Source organism: Anopheles funestus, chromosome 3RL (genome assembly GCF_943734845.2).
Source record: "Anopheles funestus chromosome 3RL, idAnoFuneDA-416_04, whole genome shotgun sequence".
Classification (NCBI taxonomy): Eukaryota; Metazoa; Arthropoda; class Insecta; order Diptera; family Culicidae; genus Anopheles; species Anopheles funestus.
The window spans coordinates 5063328-5085427 of record NC_064599.1 but is presented as its reverse complement, the minus strand read 5'-3'; the positions used below and the strand labels follow the sequence as shown (position 1 = coordinate 5085427).

At 45.0% G+C, this 22100-nt stretch overlaps 2 protein-coding genes across 5 annotated transcripts; one reads left to right on the top strand and one right to left on the bottom strand.

Annotated features, from left to right (window-relative positions):
- Window positions 1-34: 34 nt before the first annotated feature.
- On the bottom strand, window positions 35-18043 carry LOC125770888 (multidrug resistance protein homolog 49). Of its 4 annotated transcripts, XM_049440944.1 has the most exons (13): window positions 17648-18043; window positions 16986-17328; window positions 6425-6604; window positions 6278-6338; window positions 6003-6196; window positions 5363-5608; window positions 5106-5277; window positions 4201-4860; window positions 3289-4125; window positions 2499-3211; window positions 2268-2430; window positions 1996-2190; window positions 35-1918 (listed from the first exon to the last, which is right to left on the bottom strand). In XM_049440944.1, the coding sequence occupies exons 3-13, from the start codon at window positions 6544-6546 to the stop codon at window positions 1367-1369; spliced, it is 3915 nt and encodes a 1304-aa protein (XP_049296901.1). In that variant the 5' UTR covers window positions 6547-6604; window positions 16986-17328; window positions 17648-18043; the 3' UTR covers window positions 35-1366. The 4 variants fall into 4 exon arrangements, with proteins under 4 accessions (XP_049296901.1, XP_049296900.1, XP_049296902.1 ...); XM_049440943.1 differs by lacking the exon at window positions 17648-18043 and having other exon boundaries at window positions 16986-17561; XM_049440945.1 differs by lacking the exons at window positions 16986-17328; window positions 17648-18043 and adding an exon at window positions 6779-9613.
- A 666-nt stretch (window positions 18044-18709) lies between these two features.
- Window positions 18710-22100, top strand: LOC125772419 (pre-mRNA-processing factor 6). The gene is made up of 5 exons (XM_049444122.1): window positions 18710-18985; window positions 19081-19140; window positions 19219-21520; window positions 21600-21710; window positions 21781-22100. Exons 1-5 carry the CDS (start codon window positions 18888-18890, stop codon window positions 22003-22005), a joined length of 2796 nt encoding a protein of 931 aa, XP_049300079.1. The 5' UTR covers window positions 18710-18887; the 3' UTR covers window positions 22006-22100.

The following is a 22100-nucleotide window of genomic DNA, read 5'->3' as shown; positions in this document are numbered from 1 at the left end:
CAATTCTTGAAATTTTGGAAAAGAGATGAGATGATTTAAGATAAATATAATTTATTTGGTTTATATTACATAGTATATAGAATTACTGTGAACAGATCAATAGTTAATCCTGCATAAAGAGATTGAGCGAGTAATTATGAGCCAAACGGGGTTTGTAGCAAATGTGAAGAACCTTCAACACCTGGACTGGATGCGCTCTTATCACTATTGCTTTCTGTAAGTGCAATTCAATCAATCAATCAATCGGCCATGTTTCGATCTTATCGAATCTGATCTCTTATCAAAGCTACAAAATGTTTGCACCATCCTGTCCATCACACGCGAGAGATACATAATTGCCATCATTGATTGTGTTTTTTTGTTTTGTCTAACCATCACCCCCACCCACCATACCGTGATCGATCGATCTGAGCGTACTATGTACATGTTTAAGTTTGCGCATTACGCGAATTTCTTGTTAGGACTGAGATTTGTTTACTAACGGTTGCTAACTAGGTGCCTATGAATAGGGCCGAGCGATAAAATGGAACGCTTGATAGCTGCCTAGGCATTTATTGTGTTCGCTTATTCACTTCGCTTATCTTCTTCTACACTATAGTGGCACAAATTGCACAACAAGCTGCAATCAAGGTGCTAGCGGGCAATTCATTCATTAGCAGCGTGCAGAAACTCGCTTCTCGATAGAATTTCGAGAGTTTGTGCAATCAAACCCTCTCTATCAAGTCCGAGTTTCCTGGGTTTTTTTTATTGTTTTCGCTCGCTAGCCTAATTCTCGTTATCACTAAGAGTTACTACGTCCTACGGAGGCGCTTCGATTATCACGTAAGTTGTTTCCCGCGAGAAACCCATCACACACACACCCACATGTCACGCGTGTTTCACGGTGTAAGGCGCTTGCTATGGCTGCGAAAGAACGGTGGGCGCATCACAGTTCAATACTCGATTCAGCTGAAGGCGCCGGGGTAAAGGTCCCGTAAAGCTGTACTGAAACATACATCTCGTTCGACCCGATTGCGGCACCCGACTCTACGATTGTTAAGTCTTTGATTTTGTCTTGTACATTAAGTTGTTGCTTTGCTAGTTACTTAACTTTCCTAAGCTGCTGAAGCATCCAACAGCACACCACCATATCGACACTGACACTAAACCAAACGAATGCGAAACAAGTAACGTAACACAAGCATTTCCTGTCCTGTCCTTAGACTCCACTCCACTAAGTGTAATTGTATCTTTGTGCTGCTAGCGAGAGCATAAATACTGTTGCATTGAAGCTGACATTCGTCATTGCCCAACAACGTCGGAAGGCAGTCAAAGTACGGTGTATATAGTAGGAACGACATCACCTCATTTCCAGTAAGTGGAACATTTACGCCACCTGCTGCATTTGGTACAGCTTCGCATAGATACGGTTCTTAGCCATCAGCTCGTCGTGCGTTCCCGCTTCCACCACAACACCGTTCTGGATGACACAGATCAGGTTCGCGTTCTGGATCGTGGTTAATCGGTGGGCAATGATAATACAAGTACGCCCGGTACGTGCATGATCGAGCGCATTCTGGACGATCTTTTCGCTTTGGTTGTCCAGTGCGGATGTCGCTTCGTCCAGCAGTAAGACTCGAGGATTGCGCACGAGTGCTCGGGCAATTGCAATGCGTTGTTTTTGGCCACCGGATAGTTGGGCGCCCTTACTGCCCAGGCTGGTATCGTACCCCTTCGGCAAGTTTACGATGAACTCGTGAATGTTAGCCATCTTGGCTGCTTCAATAATTTCCGCCATTGCAATATCCCGTGTGTTGTCTCCGTAGGCGATGTTTTCCGCAATGGTACGATCGAACAGGATGGGTTCTTGTGATACCAGACCCATCTGGGCTCGTATACGGTTGAGCGAGAACTCTGTTGTGGTGGTACCGTCAATATCCTGTGAGGGAATTCGATACACAATCGTTTATTACTCAATGTAACGAACTGCCAGCGTCTCTCACACCCAATACATACCACCTTGCCACTGTCCGGATCGTAGTATCGTAGCAGCAACTGAATGCAGGTAGACTTACCACACCCGGACGGACCAACCAATGCAACTGTTTGACCTTTGCCAATGTCCAAATTCAATCCCTGCAGTACGGGAACAGTTGGACGTGTTGGATACCGGAACTCTACATCCGTAAACTTGATGTCACCTTCCGTACGCTGTAAGTACAGGAAAGAGACCGACATTATATGATGTATGCCAATCTCAAACTACTTGTTCACCCTGTAAATCATACCTGTGAAAGGGAATGGTACGAGCTGGAAGGATTATGCATTCGCGGAGTACGATCGAGCAGTTTCATCAAACGTCCTGCCGATAGGATGGCAGAATTTACATTCGGCGCGTACGCTAACGCTTGTCCCAACATCCAGGCACCGAAGATCAACGCTTCTGAGACTCTGTAATGTAGTGTAAAGGAAAATTAGATAATGAATTACTCTCTCCGGCAACGATATGCAATACTCACTTGATAACGTCCTTGTATTCAAGCTCCTTCTCCGATACCAGTTTACCACCGTAGAACAGTGCCAAACCGTAGCCTGCAAATGGCATCACCTGACCCAGTGCGAACACCGTACCACGCAGACGTGTCTTACGACGACAGGCATCATCTATCTTCACCGTCTCCTGGCTGTAGCGATGCAGAACATGCTTCTCCTGACCAAGGCTAGCCACCGTGCGGATGTTAGAGATAGCTTCCACTGCCAGCTTGGTAGCACCTTCGAGCGATTGTTTTTCTTTCAAGCTGCTCATCTGTGTGTACCGTGACTCGAGTGTGATCGATGCTAGCGTAACCGGGATTGCCACAATCGAGACGAGTGTCAGGTTCCAGGAGTAGAAGAATGAAATACCCACCCCGATGCAAATGGTCGATGCAGCCTGTAACAGTGATCCAATGCGAGTACCAGTCGCACCCTGTACACTAGCACAATCACCCGACAAACGGGCACAGAGAGCACCGACAGCGTTACGACTTTCGTCAAACCAAGCCATGTCCTGGGTGACGATCGCCTTAAAGGATTTTTGCCGCAAGCGTGACGTGAGACGCACGCCAGCAATGTTAAACAGGTATGTCTGGAAGAATGTGCCCAAGCCAGTGATAAGACCTAGTGCCAGGAACAACAGGGAATAGAAGTTTGATTCTTCCTTAACGAAAGCTGGATCGGCAACCGAAAGAATCTGCAATGAAAATGACCATGCCATCCATTTGATTAATGAATCTCCTTCAAGGATCTTACATGAGATGTACTACTTACACCATACATTTCTCCAAAAAGGACGGCAAATGCTGGGAACGATGCGCCAACAACGATTGCAGCGGCACATCCGAACAGTATATAATGCCACTCGGGGGAGTTAAGCTTGAGCAACCGTAGCAACGAAACGTGGTACACCTCTTCCTGTTCTTCTTCGTTCTTTTCGTCCGATTTTCCACTGTCCGATTCATCATCTGAACCATCTACCCCATCTTCAACCGATTCTTGACGCATGGAATAGACACTAGGTGTCATTGGAACGTTCTCGTCATCTTCAACTGTTTTCTGGGAACCACTAGCCACCACCAGCTCATAATACAGTCCCCGGGCAGCCATAAGCTCATCGTGAGTACCCTGTTCCAACACCACACCCTTGTCAATGTACACGATCTTGTCCGCATTGGTAATGGTTGACAGACGGTGTGAAACAACAAGCGTTGTACGACCCTTGCTGGCCCGCTCCAAAGCGTCCTGTACGCGCTTTTCGGAGTTGGGATCTAGGGCGGAAGTGGCTTCGTCTAAAAGCAGAATTTTTGGATTGCGTACCAAGGCACGAGCGATTGCGATACGTTGCTTCTGACCACCGGACAACTGAGCTCCACGTTCACCGATCATCGTACCGTAGGCGTTCGGCAGCTTCATGATAAAGCTGTGACAGTTTGCAATTTTAGCGGCACACTCTATTTCACTCTGGGTAGCGTCCGGGTTACCGTACCGTATGTTTTCGGCGATTGTTGTCGCAAACAATACGGGCTCTTGACCAACGAGTCCGATAAACGAACGAAGCCAACCGATGTTCAGCTCGCTCACTTTCGTACCATCAATTGTGACCGTCCCCTGGAATATCAGAAAGGAAAATGTGATACAAATTCAGTATATTATTAAAAAACAGAGTTCTTAACAGATACTTACACTCAATGGATCGTACAATCGTTGGATCAGCTGCAGACAGGTCGATTTGCCACAACCGGACGGACCAACTAGTGCGACAGTTTGTCCAGTTTTGATCTCCAAATTTAAACCCTGCAACACCTGCACATCATTACGGGCCGGGTAGCGGAAGTACACGTTGGTAAATTTGATGTTTCCTTGCATTGATTTTGGTCTAAGTCCCGCATCTCCGAGCGAATCAATTTCCGGTTTGCGGTCGATCACGGAAAATATTGTCGCAGCCGAACCCTTAGCCGTCGAGAACGCTTCCAGGTGAGGAGAGGATAGGCCAAGATTTTGTGCACCAGCCAGCACACCAAACAGGACAATGATCAGTACCGCCGGGGTGTAGTCTTTCAAGTCCTTATCGCGATCCTCCAGAATGAGACTGATGCCGTACCAGAAGGCAAGCGCATAGCAGCAGTAGATGATGAACCACATGATGCCTCCCCCGATGCCGGAGAATAGACCCTTGCGGCGCCCATTCAGTTCGGCTCCGGCCAATCGTTCCCGGTATCGATCGAGTTCCTTCTTTTCGCCACCGAACGCAACTACAGTGCGGATACTGCCAAGTACTTCTTCAGCTACTGCACCGGCCGAAGAGTAGGACTTTAATTCCTTTTCCGTGAGCGTACTTTGCATCTGGGAAGAGAACGGTTTGAGGTTGTTAGTAGAAGTACGTGCATTAAAAGTGTTATGGTGTTACAACGATTAATTAGGAATTTCAGTTTGGGCTGAATGCTTCATAAGGCGCTAGCAATTTCTATTTCAAAACTTGAAGAAAAGGTTGTAAGATTTTCAATTTCTGGATTGCGAAAATTCCTCAAAATGATCATGTTTGACTATGCCGGCAAGGGAAAGGGATTAACGCTTAAAATAGTACCCACCTTGGCAACGAAAGCCGTCGCCAGTATGATGATCGGTGCACAGCTGAGAATCACGAGCGTTAGCTTCCAACCGTAGAAGAACGAAAATATCACAGATATTACGAATGACATCACCAGGTACGTGAAGATGGACAGCTTCTCGCCGATACCTTCCTTCAGTTTGTCCAGATCACTGTCGTGGGGAAAGATCATCAAAACCAAATGTAAACGTCATACTACATTTTCCCTGGACGGTCACATCTGCACCGTGTACTTACTCAGTAATGCGCACCGCAAAGCTGTCATCGCTGTTGAGATCGTACCAGGTCATGTCTTGGCGCAGTACGGCCTTAAGAAATAGCTGCCGTATCCGACTGATCTGCTTCTGGGCCGATCGATTGATAATGTCGACGCTGAGTGTAGCGAAGATGAACTGAAGTATCGTGACGGCAACGACACCGAGACCGAACGCTTTCGCGTCCTCCATGATGGCGGCCGCATTCTCCCGTTCGGTAGCGTTCACTCTGTACAAACGAAACGAAAAGATAATCCACCAGGGATTTAGTGAAATTGCTAGCGTGTAAACAAACCACACCACGGTTAGCGATGAACAGTCGGTAAACAATCAAGCGTTGGTGCGAGTGGTAACATTTTCTTCCGTACATAAACAACGTACTAGCACGATAAGTGTGCTTTTATTGATTTGTTTATGTGCGAGTCTTTGTTGGCGTTCGCTTACAATTACTGCTCGCCATGTTCCCATTCGCGCCATCACGCTGTTGGTTGGTAAGTTAATTGATTTGATACCGATTTGTTCAGGTGTCAGCTCTCTATCAATGCGTCGTGCTCTTTGTGCAGTAAGGTCAACAAGCAGTTGAAGCACACGTGCCCGACGAGAGATATACCGGAAACACTTACAGAACTTTGCCGCCGCCGAATATCGACAGGATTGCCGTATCGGTTGATTTGCCGATGCCGATGGTACGATCGACGAGCAGCGTGGTAAACTCACCGTACAGAATGACACCGTACGGTAAGCCTAGCGAAGCCATCGATGCCAGCAGGACGCCTAACAGTGTTGCAAAGATTTCGCCCCACGTGGCAAACCGGAACTGTGAAAGGGAAAAACGGAACGGTGCAATGATTAACCGTACTGAAACATTGTTGCATTAGGACAAGAGCTCTTTGCTTACCAGTTTGAAGTACGAGACGGATTGTGAGATAACTTCTTTGGTAGGTGCTTTGCTAAATTTCCTGTTTTGGAAAAGCAGGATTGGTGTAAAAGGGAAAGAATGTTTCAGCTCCACGATTCTCTTGTAAGCCTGATCGGGTATACTTACACATCCAAAATATCCTTGGTACTTTTGTGGCTGGCAACCGACATGTTGTCGGCACTGGCACTATTTTTGAGATTCATCGTCTGGAGCGATCCATTGCCTTGAGGATACTCTTTGGGCGTCATGATGGCGCAGGGCTAGTATTTATTTGTACGTTGAGAGAGCGTTTCAGACTGTGATATACTGTGGGAAATTGGGAAGAAAGCGTTGAATTAAAACCCCATGAATTGTATGGTATTTGCAACATGGCGAATGTCAGAATGTTTCTTCCTCAACTGTACCGACTTCGACTTCGACTTCGGTCTACCGCGCTGAAGTGACTATTTATTAATAATAAATAATTACTCCAACACTCACAGAGCGATTCACGCCCGGGCAGTGGCGTCAAAGTATCAAGTGCACTTGAACTTCATCACGGCAGGAGGATGCTTTCCAGCGTACCGAAGGCAATCAGCGCCATCGCGATCGTCACGCGAACACGCGTCAAAAGTGCACACCACGGCGGTTAGTACCGCCATTTTCGACCGGCAGTTGTATGCCGTTTCCCTTTCCCTGCGGCGGTCCAACAATAAATAGATCGATATGCAGTAGCTTGGTGGAAGTTGCACTGCATTAACGAATAGCAAGATCGTAATCTTGGCGCGATTCCGCTCGCTCTGTACTGCTTGTGTTGCACACATTAAAGAAACGACCGACGGGCTGAAGTGGTGTTTGCTTTGTTGAGGGTAAGACCAAAGCTAACATGGGTTGAACGGTAGGGTTTGGTCTTTAAGAGGGTTCTTTAGCGTTACAGAAGAGACCACATAAGAGCCATAAGCAGGATACGACTGCAACGTTTTCACAACTCGTCAATTCGGGATGCTGCGTCATGTCGTAGTGGAAGCAAATCAATTAGCATTCATTGAATCGGGCTCGATCGTTTGTCCCCTGCAGCTCGCTAGGGAAGACGCTACTATTTTGATTAATGTTGCATCTTCTATCGGAATGCGGTGTACTAATCCCCATCATCGCAAGGGCTCAATGATGTCATTTTCTTCCTATTTATAAGCCCCCTTCGCCCTCTTGCATGGAAAGTTCGTGGAAGCAACCTCGTGCGATGCATTCCTGGAGGAATGTAAGTGTCCAATGAAGGTCCACGATTGTTTCAAATTCAGCATTTCACACCTGGTAAGCTGTTAAATATTAACCTGAAGCTATAGCTTGGTCTTCTATATGTTTTACACTTATTCCAACGGAAGTGTATTGCCCCATTAACGTACTGGTAAGTAAGCAGTATGTTTGCTGTTCGTCAGCAATATTTGATTTTACTTCATGGATTCGCATTTATGAAAATAATAACACGCCGTTAAGCTCATTTGCTTATCAATGCAGAACTTCAAATGATTGTGTGAAGGAAAGGAAACGAGCCAAAAATTAATAATTTTGTTTGAAAATATTAGAAGTTTTGTAAACTCCAACACTACGACCAAGTAATGTATTATAAAACCTTTCAAATAAATAAGTTTCATATGTAAAAACGAATTAAAGTGAAATCCTCAACGCTTGGTACATCCTCATCCTCAGCACGCGTAACCAAAATCCATTTCGCGGCGCAATATATCTCTTTCGGCAAAGATCTCCCAAGCGCCCATGCTCGTTGAACACGTGCGTGCAAATATTGATCGTCAAACAGATTTTTGACAGTCGTTTAACGGCACGGAATGAATATTAATCACATCCATCGCTGGTATCTCACCCGTGACGTTATCCGATAGTTGAGAAAAGAACACAACCACAGCTCAATTTAACCATAAGGAAATTCTTGCTCTTTAGCGAACTAATAAAATCGATTGAAAAGCAGTACGTTTGTGCGTCTTCCTGGGTGTCCGCGAACGATCTCGCACCATTAAAAAAGCATCAATTTTGTCAATTTAAATCCCATAAACGGTTGTCCTCAGTATGATTTTTCGTGCACGCAAATCTTTCAATTTCCAACAAGAACACCAACTACACGGGTTGATTGAAAAAAGCAACCAAACAATAGTTTCTACGAGAAGTTCTTAAATTATGGACATTGTTTTTTGTTTTGTTATAGATCACTTATTAACTTCACCAGCGTCTATTGAGTTTACAACTGCTTTCCGTCTATTGAGGAGAAATAACATACACATGGGCTACACGTGTTTTTTTTTCATCACACACTTTATCTCCCAACATCGGTGATTGTGCGTGGCAACACACGATAATGAGCTCCAAGAATTCGAAGCTCGCGTATATACGCAAACGGGCTAGTACACAAATGCCAAAGTAATCGCCATTGATCGATAGTGGCACACTCGCACTTTAAGAGAATGTGCACTAATTAATGGCACAGCAGTATTGCAGAGTTTCACGTCCAATGCCATTGGTAAATGTCCCGGTAACACACCCAGCAACACCGAACCAAATATTTATCCACACGCATTTCCGTTTTTTTTATCAAAGCAATAAACGCATGATCATCGTACATTTAAACTAACACTCTGTTCAAACTAACACAATTTTTCATAGGCAGAAACACGTGTAAGGGAAATGTTTTCAAACTGTTCGCACATTAGTTTCACTGCAATTTGTTCCCTTGTGGGAGGTACATTATTTAAGCACTTGTTTAGAATGAAATGCCTCCCGTTTTTCCAACACCAATCTACCGAAGTTGCAGGTAGCTTAAGCATCTGGCAGTACAAATTTTTAATCGATTTTTAACACTCTTTATAATTATAGTAAAATTCACCTTTTTCGTACACGTTTGCTTTGAGCCACCCGTTACTAGAGCACAACACAGTGGCACACGCACAATTCACGAACCGTTTGAATGGGTCGTCTCCTTGCGCGGGAGATAAGGTTTGTCGGGTCCCGGTCTAAGCGCTTACATCCGATCAAAGCCGCGATCTGCCAACGACTGAGCGTCTCCGGGCAGTGACGAGTTACTAGTATCAGCAGGACTGCTGCGTGGTTGCGCCGTTTCGCTTACGTTTCGCTATCATCTTAAATCACTCCCACCGTTGGTGTGTTTGTTTGATTCTTCCTCTAGCATACCCTCCCACCACAGCTCAGCTGAACCGTATTCTGATTCACCCGGCCCTTCTTCCCACCGACAAATTCGATACGACTGGCGTGATGGAAGGCACGAACAAACGCGCGCCCGCAAATGAGATGCAGTTTTGGGGCCGGGCGTATGGATGCGTTTGTTCAACCGGAGACACGCACCCTTCCGGGGTTTTAGTTCCTCCGGGGTCGAACCAGTGTGTGCGAGAATATGGGGGAAAAAAACGAGAGGGAGGGTTGAGTGAGAGTACACGGCGTACAACACCTGTGCCCGGCTCAAGGTAAAGAGGAAGAGCTCGATCATGTTGCGATCATTTCTTTTTCAATGATTTATTTGTTTTAGTTTTTTTTGCCGTTGCAGTAACATTTATCGCACGTTTTAAGTGTGCTGCGAGTATGTGCGTGGTGTGGGGTTCAGTCCGATACATGCCAGACGGTATTGGACGGGGGGCCATAAAATGCGTTTCGGGGGGATTTTTTGTTTCCCCGGGAAAGACTCAACCAAGACTCTCGGTTTCCTGGGGACGCGCGAAGAATTCACTAACTGTTTTAGCATTGTGTGTTTTACGCGGGGAAGTCCTATATAAAATGTGGACTGGAAAACGAGGAATAGGCAATTTGTCTTGTGAAACATTAAATGCGAGGGCCGCATTAGCGTGTACTTGACATGGCATCTTAATGTAGTCGCACTTATTAACGCACTTATTATTAATAATTAAGAAAAATTATTGTAATATTAGTTTACAAAACTTATTCTTTATATTGAACATTTAAGCTAAAGTTAACTTAATATTTAAACTTAATTGGTTTTGTATGAAATGTAAAGTATTGGTACTATTGAAAGATTAGAAAAATAAAAAGAGAAAAGAACCTAAAAAAAGGGTATTTGCATTACATCCCCCTATGATAAAACGAGGTGTACTTGAAGGGTCACGTGTATTTCACCACAGAACTTACTTTGAAATGAAATTGAAATTGAAGTGAAAGGATCAAAGCGGAATCAAATATGAATTGTAACGCGTTATACGATCGCATGAAGTGTTTTTCAATCGTAAAATTAATTAATAATTAACTTAAATTAAGCAAAACAGGTGCGTCGCTTCATTACGTCTGCTCAAGGTGCGACCAATTATTCTATTCACCAATTCGGTGCGGAAAAAGGTTCTCACCCTTCCGATTATTCTGGAACACGCACCTACGTATCGCTGCCGATGGAGCGAACTATGGGATCCTGACGATATTACCACCTGATATGTGCCGCAATAGCCAGCAAACAAATCATTCCCGCACACATATGTGTACGGAAGCACAATGGTGAGAACATGGTTACTTAATCGCTGTTGCGCACCTGTTTTGCAATCCTCAGGCAGCCTGCGACGACGGCCTGCGACGCCTGCATCCCTACCGGTGCGAATAATAGCTCCAGAAAGCGTACGGATTAAAGGAAAATGATTGCCCCAATCAATGACCTGAACCCCGACACTAGACTAGAAGATAAGAAGAAAATGATCGTACAATCATAAAAGGAAAATAATCTTTCCTTGCTTAATTAGATTAGCAGCCACAGCTGAGTCGGGTATCGAGAGGTTCGTGGTGTGGCTGTTTCTGATGCCGATATGATAAGAAATTGCAAGTGGAAATTATACTGCGTGATGATGGTGTTGTCTATTCAACGAAACATGATCATCGTTTGGCATCGATTAGTCGGACACTTGTTGGGTGGTTGGCTGAATGAAAACAAATACACAAGGATGACTGATATTAAACCGAAGCGTGGCTGGTCATTGCAATCAAACGATTAAAGCGAAAAAGACCCATCAAATGTATTGCAACAAATGACTGTGTGATTCTTTCTAGGTCAAAAGCTATCTCTCGGTTGTTGTAGTTTTCTTCCGCTTCGTTTAATTAATAAACTATATTTGCATGGAAATTCTTGGACGCACGACATCGTCAACAATATTAATGGCAAAGCGATCGCGAATGCATAACATGTCTAGTAATGCGATGGAGTTTATGGGCAATTTCTATGCATTGCATAATATTTATTATTGCAGTATTGGTGATGCCTTTCAGATCCTCTAGAAAGTCTGAAAGCTGATTACTTTAGACCCTTACAAAGTATCGCAACGATCCCGAGTTCGGTAGCAGATCTCGACAGCTATTGACATTTGCACTGATCTTTCTTTTGCAATAAGTAACACAAACAATCTATTAAAGATGCATTTACTCTACGTCAACCTTTATCTGGGCCGGAAATAGAATAGGAAAAAAACATTCAAAAGATCATATCGGCGTAACATCTTAACGATCGTCCGTTCGTTCATTGCTCATCTACGTTTCGTTTACGAACAGGTCTAATGATTCCAAGTTGAAATAACCTCGCCAAACCAATTAAGCTACACTAATTCAATTATCCCTATCGATGCCCGATCAGTGTTGTGTCAATTTATCTAGCGATTTTAGTAGCTCGCGTAGCTAACTCACTAACTTCTTTCGGGTGAGGCCTCAACCAAAAACCTTAACGTGACGAAGCGTCAGGGCTGGAATTCATTATCGTAAAACCCACTTTTCCAAACCACACCGTTTATCTCACGAACTGAGAAATGTGAAACAAACAGTGACATTAATTGGGATTTCTAGGATAGTCTTAACTGCCGGTCACTGAACGCTCATCATCAGGCAGGCAAAACGATCCTCCGTGAACTCGCTTTCCCTTGGTCGGAAAGCATGCACAACTTGTACGAGCTTTTGGTGAGAAGAGTTCGAAGGTTGCCATCGATCGCGCAGCTAAAACGCAACTTCTACACGCATCTCCAACCGAATGTATGCGTCAAAACCGTGCACCGATGCAAAGAATGTTTGCCTACGGAAATGAGTACTTCAGCGCCAACGCTCTCCAAAGTCAACATGGTTCGTGTTCCAGCTTCCGGACTGGCGGAAGTGCGCGAGAGTGCGTGAAAAATGTCTTCCCCCCGCCCATCGTGTTGCAAGCTTACCGAGGGTCAAGCACACCAGACAGACGCTTTCCCACCCTAATGGGGAGAGAACTCCCCCATTACGCAAACTGTGCCGTGTATCGATCAACATCGATCTATCAGACGTCTTTGTTTTGTGCGCAAAACCCGCCCATAGCGAGAATACTTCCGACTTGTAAGTTGCTTGTTGAGGAAGAACGTCGATTAGGAAATGTTGGGCGCGAGAGAGTTTCGTACCACGTCCAGAGGTTTCGTGTGGCCTTCCCGCGTTGGCTGGAACAACAGTGCGTCGGGAGCCATACATTTCCTCACGCACCGGAACTTCTGGAGACAGTAAAGATCCATGGACCGGATGGAAATAACATAGAAAACATGGACAACCATGTAGTTGCAGTCCCTGGCAAACCTTGCATACCTTGTATCCAACGATTGGAGTTGAAGTTGTAGAACAATTAATCGCAACCTTTCCACCAACGCTAGTGAAAGATCACAACACTTGGTGGAATTCGTACGCAGAAATCCCGAACGACAAGTTACCAGGTGCGCCACCCTAGTCGTACGAGTCATTGCGGTTTGCACATACTATTTCGTTCGAAGTCAAGTGAGAGATGTGGATTATCTTCCCGCCACACATCATCGCACACGACACCGGCAGCTGCTTTTGCGGTGACTCAATTCCCAACCCATCCGCAAGTCCCTCGCAGTACATTACTTCGAATTCCAACGTGCACCACACGCCGGGGGATTCCCATTGGCTGGGCTTGTACCGATTGCTCGTGGACCGAAGAACTACTTTTTGACGTAGTCCAAACTTTCCGCGTGTCTCCCACGGAATATTCACCTCATTTGCATAGGGTAAGTTTCCGTAGCATGGAAAAAATGCCTACACATCGTACTTCTTGTTACCAACGTGCGTTTATTCTGTGATGCAACGCAAAGGCATCCATGCGAAAAGGTCTATTGAGGTGATAATAATTCAATTTCTTTCTAATAACTGGAAACCTGCATTATGAGGCTTTTTCTCGTCTATAGATCTTGATTCCAGATAACCTCTTTAATAGTAGGAGTATGATCTATGAAATCTAAGAAAACAATAATAAATATTTGATGATCTTCCATGATCAAATACAACACGTGTGTCCCGAATCCTGCTAAGATTTCAACGACTTCAATTATATTGGTATGATTATTCTATGTATATGACATTCCTCCTTCTTGGGTTAACGACCTCTAAAGGTCATGCCGGTCATTTCTGGATTACTAGACTTTGTTTTACTACGTAGCCGGATAGTCAGTCCTTCCTACGGGAGACGCTCCGGATGGGATTTGATCTCCAGTCGTGCCGTGTGGACCGGCGCTGTTTATTCCATACACCGCTGGGCCGGCCCTTTTGGTATTTGACATTATATTGTGGTTAATAAAAGATTTTTCTTTTGAATGAATAAAAAAAAATGGATGAATAAAAAAAAAAAGATTTTTCTTTCATCCTTTCAGGTTTGGTTTCGTTAACTTATATACTTTTTACTTCGTTTTAAAAATACCTAAAAAGATGAATAATTTCATATGCTTTCTATCGGTATAATAGATGATTGTAGATTTATGAAACGAAGTTTTTTTCCTTCTATTTTTAATTTCACATTTTCGTTTAATTCTTTAGTTTTATGAGCTAATTACAATTTCATTAAGTTTGTTATAAAATCTCTTTAAAGTTATTTTGAAGGTGCATTTAAATATTGTTTAAAAACAGTTTTTGTCACTTGCATCAAACGAATAGCAACGACGTTAACCAGTAATGCATATGCCGAGGAATATTGTTCTCCCTTTACGGATCAATAACAAACGCTTGGACCGAACCTGTACACCGGTGCATTCATTACAACTTATTTATGCTAGGAAAAATTTCCCAGCGGAAGATTCCTTTCCAGATCGTGTTAGCCCGTCATCGATATCCCGCCCATTCACCTTCATCTGTTTCAGCTTTGACTTCGATTTTGTTTCCCGCCACGCGACTGTTCTAAAGGGAATGAACAAAAAACAAAATACACACACACTTATACTAAACAACCCCTTTAACAACAGATTTTCTCACTTTCCATCATCCATCGAAAGTGATCGAAGGTACAGTTTCCAAGTGACTCCTTGCTAATCCCCGTCCCCACAAAAAAATGTGGAGGAGCCACCATCGTTACATATTGTACCCCTATTTTGCGGTGCCTAATGTTCACACAAATGCCACTTCAATTATGCAAATCACAAATGCTCCCACACATACGCACCACACTTAGTATCGGGTGCTGGTGCATAACATCTTTAACCTCTGTATTGCTTCCTATTAATGGAGAAACACAATATAGCAAACACCCATACACCCACGTGTCCGATGTTGCACCGGTTGGCCAGCGACACGATTCACAATGGCGCCCGGCATCCTTCCCCCCCCCCCCCCCCCCCCCAGGGGTGAAGCTGATCTCACGAGCCTGGATAAGATCGGGAGATGCTATGCGAACTGATTCCAATTAGATTCGATGTGTTGCTGGCGATTACTATACACAAACTAGAGAAAAAAATTGAGTCGTTGCTAAGGAGGAAAAAATATTACAGAACAAAACAAAAAAACAAACGATGGCGGAAGAGTTTCTGGCATATTCCGCACAAATGTTCCAAGCAGGTGTTTGAATCGATTTGAAGCGCTTATCAAAGTGCATCACATTTGCTGCCGGGTATATGAATGTCAAATAAGCGTCATATTTTCCACTATCTTATCGCATACAGTAGGTAGATACGGTTGCTATCTTTTTGTGACGATCGCTCAAGTTGGATGCTGTGTTGCTTTGATTGCGACGCCATGCTTTGCTACTGAACATTCCTCAATATTTGACACTATAAATGATCGATAATTCTGCCATTTCTTCACACGAAAAAAGCATAAATTACAAATCGAAGTAGGTATTATAAATCCTAATCCATCTCTTAATGCATGATCGTCGAGGTAATAGATGCAGTTCGTTACACGTGTGCGCGATTCGCTAGTAACTCCCGCTTTGTAATATGTGTTTGAAGACCATCTTCGGAACTGATGTCCAGATGACATCTGGATCGTTTTGATGCAATTAAGCAAACTTTATGATGGGTGTTAAAAGCGATTTATGATCGTCATGGTTAGATGTTTCTTCTTTTCTCCCTTTGCACCAACTTCCGAACGGGAGACTTCTCGGGCAGCTGTGTTCTGTACGATGCACATTCATAATTGATTCTCGCGATGATATGCATAAGATTTGCGCATTTATTAACAATCAGTTTTTCTTGTCTATGTGTGTTGGGTTGTGTTGTTTTAAAATGCCTCGCGAAATGTAGCGCTCTAATCGTGGGAGTTGTTACTTATCATCCACTCCACGGGGCAAAACAAGTAAGCAAGCGTGCCGGCAAATTGAAAGTGATTATGAAAGTTCCGCCGCGTTGCGGGCGTTCATTCATAGACAGTAGCAATTCAAGCGAAACAGTCAAAAGTGAATGAATGGAAGGTGAGTTGAGGCGTGACGACAGCCATATTGACGGGCACAACGATTAGCAGCAATCGGGAAAATGCGATATCGGTTGGTTTAGGATTTAAATATGGCCGCACCGGTTCGGTCTGGGCAGGTGGAAGAAAGATGAATGAGTTGCACAATAATTAGCGAGAGCACGATCAGTCAGCGTTTTTTTTCCAAAAAAAAAACCATTCACTACTACCTTCCCTTTGGGACGGGTTCTAGCTTAAGAGGCTCCCGAGTAAGCTTAAACCAATCGATCATTATTGAAAATGATTTAGAATGTATTTACAGCTAAAAAACCGCATTCGCGCTATCCGGTTATGGTGTGTAATAAGCGGGAAGAACGACGACAAATCTTCATCAATCGTGTCCAGACACTCATTTCACGCTTCACCAGCATCGAAGCCACATAATGGTGAGCAAAAGTGACCACTCTGGCGTCGTCGTGTTTCAAGTCAAATCAAATTGTTTCCCCAGTCTAGCATGTGGTCTTAATAGTAGGGAACAAGCCGACAGCTGAAAGATTTATAAACTTAGTTCGAGGTACTATAAACACACAAAAACACAAGCAGATGAGCCTTCCCAAGAAATTGAATGCTACTCAGACCAAGATCACTGATATTTAAAATTTTTAATTAAGATTTAATTACAAAATTAGATCAAAAAGATCTAAAAAAAGAGGTTAATTAAACCATAAAAATTAATACATCCACTACACGGTCGTCTCCTACTGTACTTGGTTTTTGGATTGAGTGCCTACCGTTGACAGCAAACATGCAACCCCTTACTGATCACCTACAAAACCGATCGGATCCGAAATTGAGACGGTGAGGGTGACGTGACGGATTAAAAATAGATCCACAGCGTCGTATGCCAAAAACTGTAGATTAAGTAGTGAAAAGTTCTTGCATGACGTTCGTGATTGTTCTGTCACGCCTGTGATGTGGTAAATTGAAGGTAAAAACGGAAATTTCTGTACTTTGCAAAACAGCTTACCTTTGTAATAAGGGTATATGTAATTATGGTTTTCACGGCCAGCTTCAAGTTCACAGCTTGCCTTCAGGATAGCAATCAAACCGGTGCCGACAAGTGTTCCGGGCTGGTTCTAATTCGGGCTGGATTAGTTTGGAAAGTTTACTATTTACAGGATGTTTCTGCACCGGTTTATCGGTAGGGTTGAATCTCGCTGGGTTCGTTGGTCCTACGTTGGTCACTGTGGTGAAATGCATCTAGGGAGTTTAGACACGCAAGCAAACGACGTATTGCTTCCGGCACTGGTTTTTACACTGCTCTAGGACGTTCCGTTGCAGGGTCAAGTTCAAGGCCCTGCGGTTGAAGCCTTCGCGAACCATTAAAAATAGTAAATAGTAAGAAACGCTTCTTGAAACAATGGAGAGAACCGTTTTTGGCGATTACACCCTTAATTGCACCACCCTGCCAAATTATGTAGTACCGCACCGTCGGAGGGTAAAGTACAGTAAACAGTGTTACGAAGCACAGACGCTCCCTTTAAGCGATATGGACCCACCGACGGGTTCGAACGAGGAGTGCCAGAAGGATTATGAATCCCGCGAAATGCCGCATTGAACTGACTTTCATGCCGACATCGAACACAGCGATTCCAAAACGATGCACTCTATGCATCGGGCGATACTCACCGGCCAGACCTAGACACGAACCCCAACTCTCCTGGGGCGAGACGTATGCGGTACGTCGTCGTCGAGTTTTTCACCTGCTTTCCTTGCCGGAAAATGAGAGCCCAAGGCACCCGACACTATACGACAATTGTAAGCGAAGCGAACAATTCCGACACCATCACTACCGTAGGGAACAGTGAGTTTCCACGAAAATTTTCCGATCTATTACCGAGAGAGCTGGTGAGAGTAAAATTATGTTTATCCGAGAAGAAAACCCCGTCTGCGTGGACGTGTTTTCATCACCCGGTTCGGAAAAGCAACGGTTGCTGAGCGTTTCTCGGACAACGGAGATGTAAACATTTCCTCGGGAGAGAGAGAGAGCAAAAGAAAAAGAAACACAAGGGAAAGATGCAAATTTTCGCGGGCAAACGCTACACGTGCTCAATGCGATATGTGCTGTGGTTTTTGGGTGATGTCTCTTTGTATAATGAGTTCTGCGAGACGGTGTCACCGTGATCAGGACATCGAAGTGCAAGGTCAATGAATCAACCGCACAGTGCGCGAAGGTGAAGGGAATGCTTCACCTGGGTTGTACTCGCTTATTTTATTGACGGTTTATGATGGAATAAACATAACTTTGGGTTTTTGGTGGTGAGCCATTAAAACTTCTTAATGATCTTGTTGTGTGCACATCGATTGCATTTGATACGAGGGTGGAAGTAATTGGGGAATGATTAAATACTAATTGCGACCATTCTGTACTCGTATGATCGGTTGTACGACACGGATTATTGATTTTTATTCTAGCTCACAAAGAAAGTTGCGTTTATTTCATTTGGGTGGCCATTTTAAGATACTAAAGTGCTCCTTTTTAAATTTCGGTCATTTTCTAACCAATTTGAAACAAATAAAAAATAGTACTTTTGATTTCTAGTAATAAATATGAATAACTTCTTAATTGGACACGAATTTAAGAAAGAAAATGAAAAAAAAACACTTAATAATATTATAATCTTTTTTATAATTCAGTATTAATAAAAGTGAGTAAAAATCCATATGACCTACTCTCTTCTCGACACAACTCACAGTGCAACGGTAGAATGAATGCGATGAAAATAACCGGTTTGAAATATTTCATCGTACCGGCAGCTGTCAACTGAAACGTTTCACAAACATAAACAAACGCGCGATCGAAGAAAGCGGAACAGCGGCATACAGTTTAAGTGATTTTACGATAAAAAGTGAATAAATACTACTAAATATGGCGCACATACCAGCGGCAACGTTGGGCAATAAGAACAAAAAGCATTTCCTAGGTGTTCCAGCTCCGTTGGGCTATGTGGCTGGTGTAGGCAGAGGGTGAGTACGGCACAGACCAGTCCAAGCCGCTTGAGGCTGAGATTAGAATTGGGTTTACTTCTGAATGCTCATTAACATGTTTTGTCTCTTTGTAGTGCTACCGGATTTACCACACGTTCTGATATTGGTCCCGCTCGTGATGCCAACGATGTGTCGTAAGTTTGAAATCAACTAAATGTTGTTCGTTCAACGCTACCTTCCGTGTGTTAAACTCTTTTCCCTTCTGTTTACAGAGACGATCGACATGCTCCGCCGGCGGCAAAACGCAAAAAGAAGGAAGAAGAGGAAGAAGACGATGAGGACTTGAACGATTCCAATTATGATGAGTTCAGCGGTTACAGTGGTTCCCTGTTTTCGAAGGATCCTTACGATAAGGACGACGCCGAAGCGGATGCCATCTACGAGAGCATTGACAAACGGATGGACGAAAAGCGCAAAGAGTATCGCGAAAAGCGCCTCAAAGAAGATCTGGAACGGTACCGTCAGGAGAGGCCAAAAATTCAGCAACAGTTTTCCGACTTGAAGCGTAATCTGATTGCTGTTTCGGAGGATGAATGGGCCAATCTGCCGGAGGTGGGCGACAGCCGTAACAAGAAACAACGCAATCCGCGTGCGGAAAAGTTCACACCGCTGCCGGACAGCGTGTTGTCGCGCAATCTTGGCGGTGAAGCAACAACCGCCATCGATGGTCGGTCTGGATTGGCGTCGATGATACCGGGTGTTTCCACGCCGGGTATGCTAACACCGAGCGGTGATCTTGATTTGCGCAAAATTGGTCAAGCGAGAAACACACTGATGAATGTGAAACTATCGCAGGTGTCCGATTCCGTGGCCGGACAAACGGTGGTTGATCCGAAGGGCTATCTAACGGATCTGCAGAGCATGATTCCCACGTACGGTGGGGACATTAATGACATTAAGAAAGCGCGCATGCTACTAAAGAGTGTGCGCGAAACGAATCCGTATCATCCACCCGCCTGGATCGCTTCGGCCCGTTTGGAAGAGGTAACGGGAAAGTTGCAGATGGCACGTAATCTTATAATGCGTGGCTGTGAGCAGAACCCACAGAGCGAAGATCTGTGGTTGGAAGCTGCTCGACTGCAGCCACCGGATACGGCCAAAGGAGTGATTGCGCAGGCCGCACGTCGCATACCGACGTCGGTGCGTATCTGGATTAAGGCAGCCGATCTGGAAACGGAACCAAAGGCAAAACGTCGTGTGTTCCGGAAAGCGCTCGAGCACATTCCGAACTCGGTGCGCCTGTGGAAGGCAGCAGTAGAGATGGAGAATCCGGAAGATGCGAAGATTTTGCTGTCCCGTGCGGTAGAATGTTGTGGCACGAGCGTGGAACTATGGTTAGCACTTGCCCGCTTGGAAACGTACGAAAATGCACGTAAAGTGTTGAACAAGGCGCGCGAGAAGATCCCGACCGATCGACAGATCTGGACGACGGCCGCAAAGCTGGAGGAAGCGAATGGGAACATTCATATGGTGGAGAAGATTATTGACCGTGCCCTGTCGTCGCTCAGTGCGAACGGGGTCGAGATTAACCGAGACCAGTGGCTCCAGGAGGCGATCGAGGCAGAAAAGTCGGGCGCCATCAAATGCTGTCAGGCAATCGTGCGTGCCGTCATAGCGACCGGTATCGACGAGGAGGATCGAAAGCAAACGTGGATTGATGATGCGGAGAATTGCGCCAAGGAGGGTGCATTCGAGTGTGCGCGGGCCGTGTACAGTTACGCGCTGACCGAGTTCCCGTCGAAGAAGAGCATCTGGTTGCGGGCAGCGTACTTCGAGAAGAATCACGGAACGCGCGAAAGTCTGGAAGCGCTGCTACAGAAAGCCGTCGCACACTGTCCGCAGTCGGAGGTGCTGTGGTTGATGGGAGCCAAATCGAAGTGGTTGGCGGGTGATGTACCGGCGGCACGAGGCATTCTGTCGCTCGCTTTCCAAGCCAACCCAAACTCGGAAGACATCTGGTTGGCCGCTGTTAAGCTGGAATCGGAAAATGCCGAGTACGAACGTGCCCGGCGGCTGTTAGCGAAGGCTCGTGCATCCGCACCGACACCGCGCGTTATGATGAAATCTGCCAAGCTTGAGTGGGCCCTGGACAATCTGGACGAGGCGCTCAGCTTGCTCGAAGACGCGGTGAGAGTGTTTCCCGAATTTGCCAAACTGTGGATGATGAAGGGTCAAATCGAGGAGCAGAAAGACATGCTGGAACGTGCGGCTGAATCTTATAATGCCGGATTAAGACGCTGTCCCAATGCCATACCACTGTGGCTGCTGTTGGCCGCACTGGAGGAGAAACGGAATCTGCTCACCAAAGCGCGTTCCGTGCTGGAACGTGGCCGATTGAAGAACGCGAAGAACGCCCTGCTGTGGTTGGCTGCGATACGCATTGAGATACGGGCCGGGATGAAGGATATGGCCAACACGCTGATGGCACGCGCATTGCAGGACTGTCCAAACGCGGGTGAGCTGTGGGCGGAATCAATTTTTCTCGAAGCAAGACCGCAAAGAAAAACAAAATCGGTAGGTTGATTAAAACTGTTTATTTGTAAAGGGAAAATAGTAATGAAATTCTTACCGTTTTCTTTGTCCGTTTTTTTAGGTGGATGCATTGAAAAAATGCGAACACGATCCGCATGTTCTGCTGGCCGTATCGAAGCTATTCTGGAGTGAACGGAAGCTACAGAAATGTCGCGACTGGTTCAACCGAACGGTGAGTTATCGAAGCGATCTTTCTTCCCTAAGCTAAGCTCATTTCTTTTCTACTCTTATATTCCGCATAGATAAAAATCGATCCCGATTTCGGAGACGCGTGGGCATACTTTTACAAATTCGAGCTTCAGCACGGTACGGAACAGCAGCAGCAAGAGCTAATCGAGCGTAGCAATGCGGCGGAACCGAAGCACGGTGAAGAATGGTGCAAGGTAAGCAAAGACATTGCTAACTGGTGCTTCAAGACGGAGGACGTACTGAAGGCGGTGGTTCGTAATCTGCCCACACCGATCTAGAACCGACCGGACCGGGAAAACGTCATTACACTCTTTATCCATTTATTCCTTGCGCCTTCGTGGCATCATACGAAATGTGTTTTTACAATCCATCA

What these genes read in the sequence shown, in the direction of transcription:
- LOC125770888 (XM_049440944.1), bottom strand. Translation starts at nt 6,546, where the DNA reads ATGACGCCCAAAGAGTATCCTCAAGGCAATGGATCGCTCCAGACGATG. An exon ending in ACCAAGGATATTTTGGATGT is followed by an intron (nt 6,339 to 6,424) that starts GTAAGTATACCC and finishes TTTCCAAAACAG; the next exon opens with GAAATTTAGCAAAGCACCTA. An exon ending in ATCCGGACAGTGGCAAGGTG is followed by an intron (nt 1,919 to 1,995) that starts GTATGTATTGGG and finishes ATTCCCTCACAG; the next exon opens with GATATTGACGGTACCACCAC.
- LOC125772419 (XM_049444122.1), top strand. Translation starts at nt 18,888, where the DNA reads ATGGCGCACATACCAGCGGCAACGTTGGGCAATAAGAACAAAAAGCAT. An exon ending in CGTGATGCCAACGATGTGTC is followed by an intron (nt 19,141 to 19,218) that starts GTAAGTTTGAAA and finishes TTCTGTTTACAG; the next exon opens with AGACGATCGACATGCTCCGC. An exon ending in CGCAAAGAAAAACAAAATCG is followed by an intron (nt 21,521 to 21,599) that starts GTAGGTTGATTA and finishes CCGTTTTTTTAG; the next exon opens with GTGGATGCATTGAAAAAATG.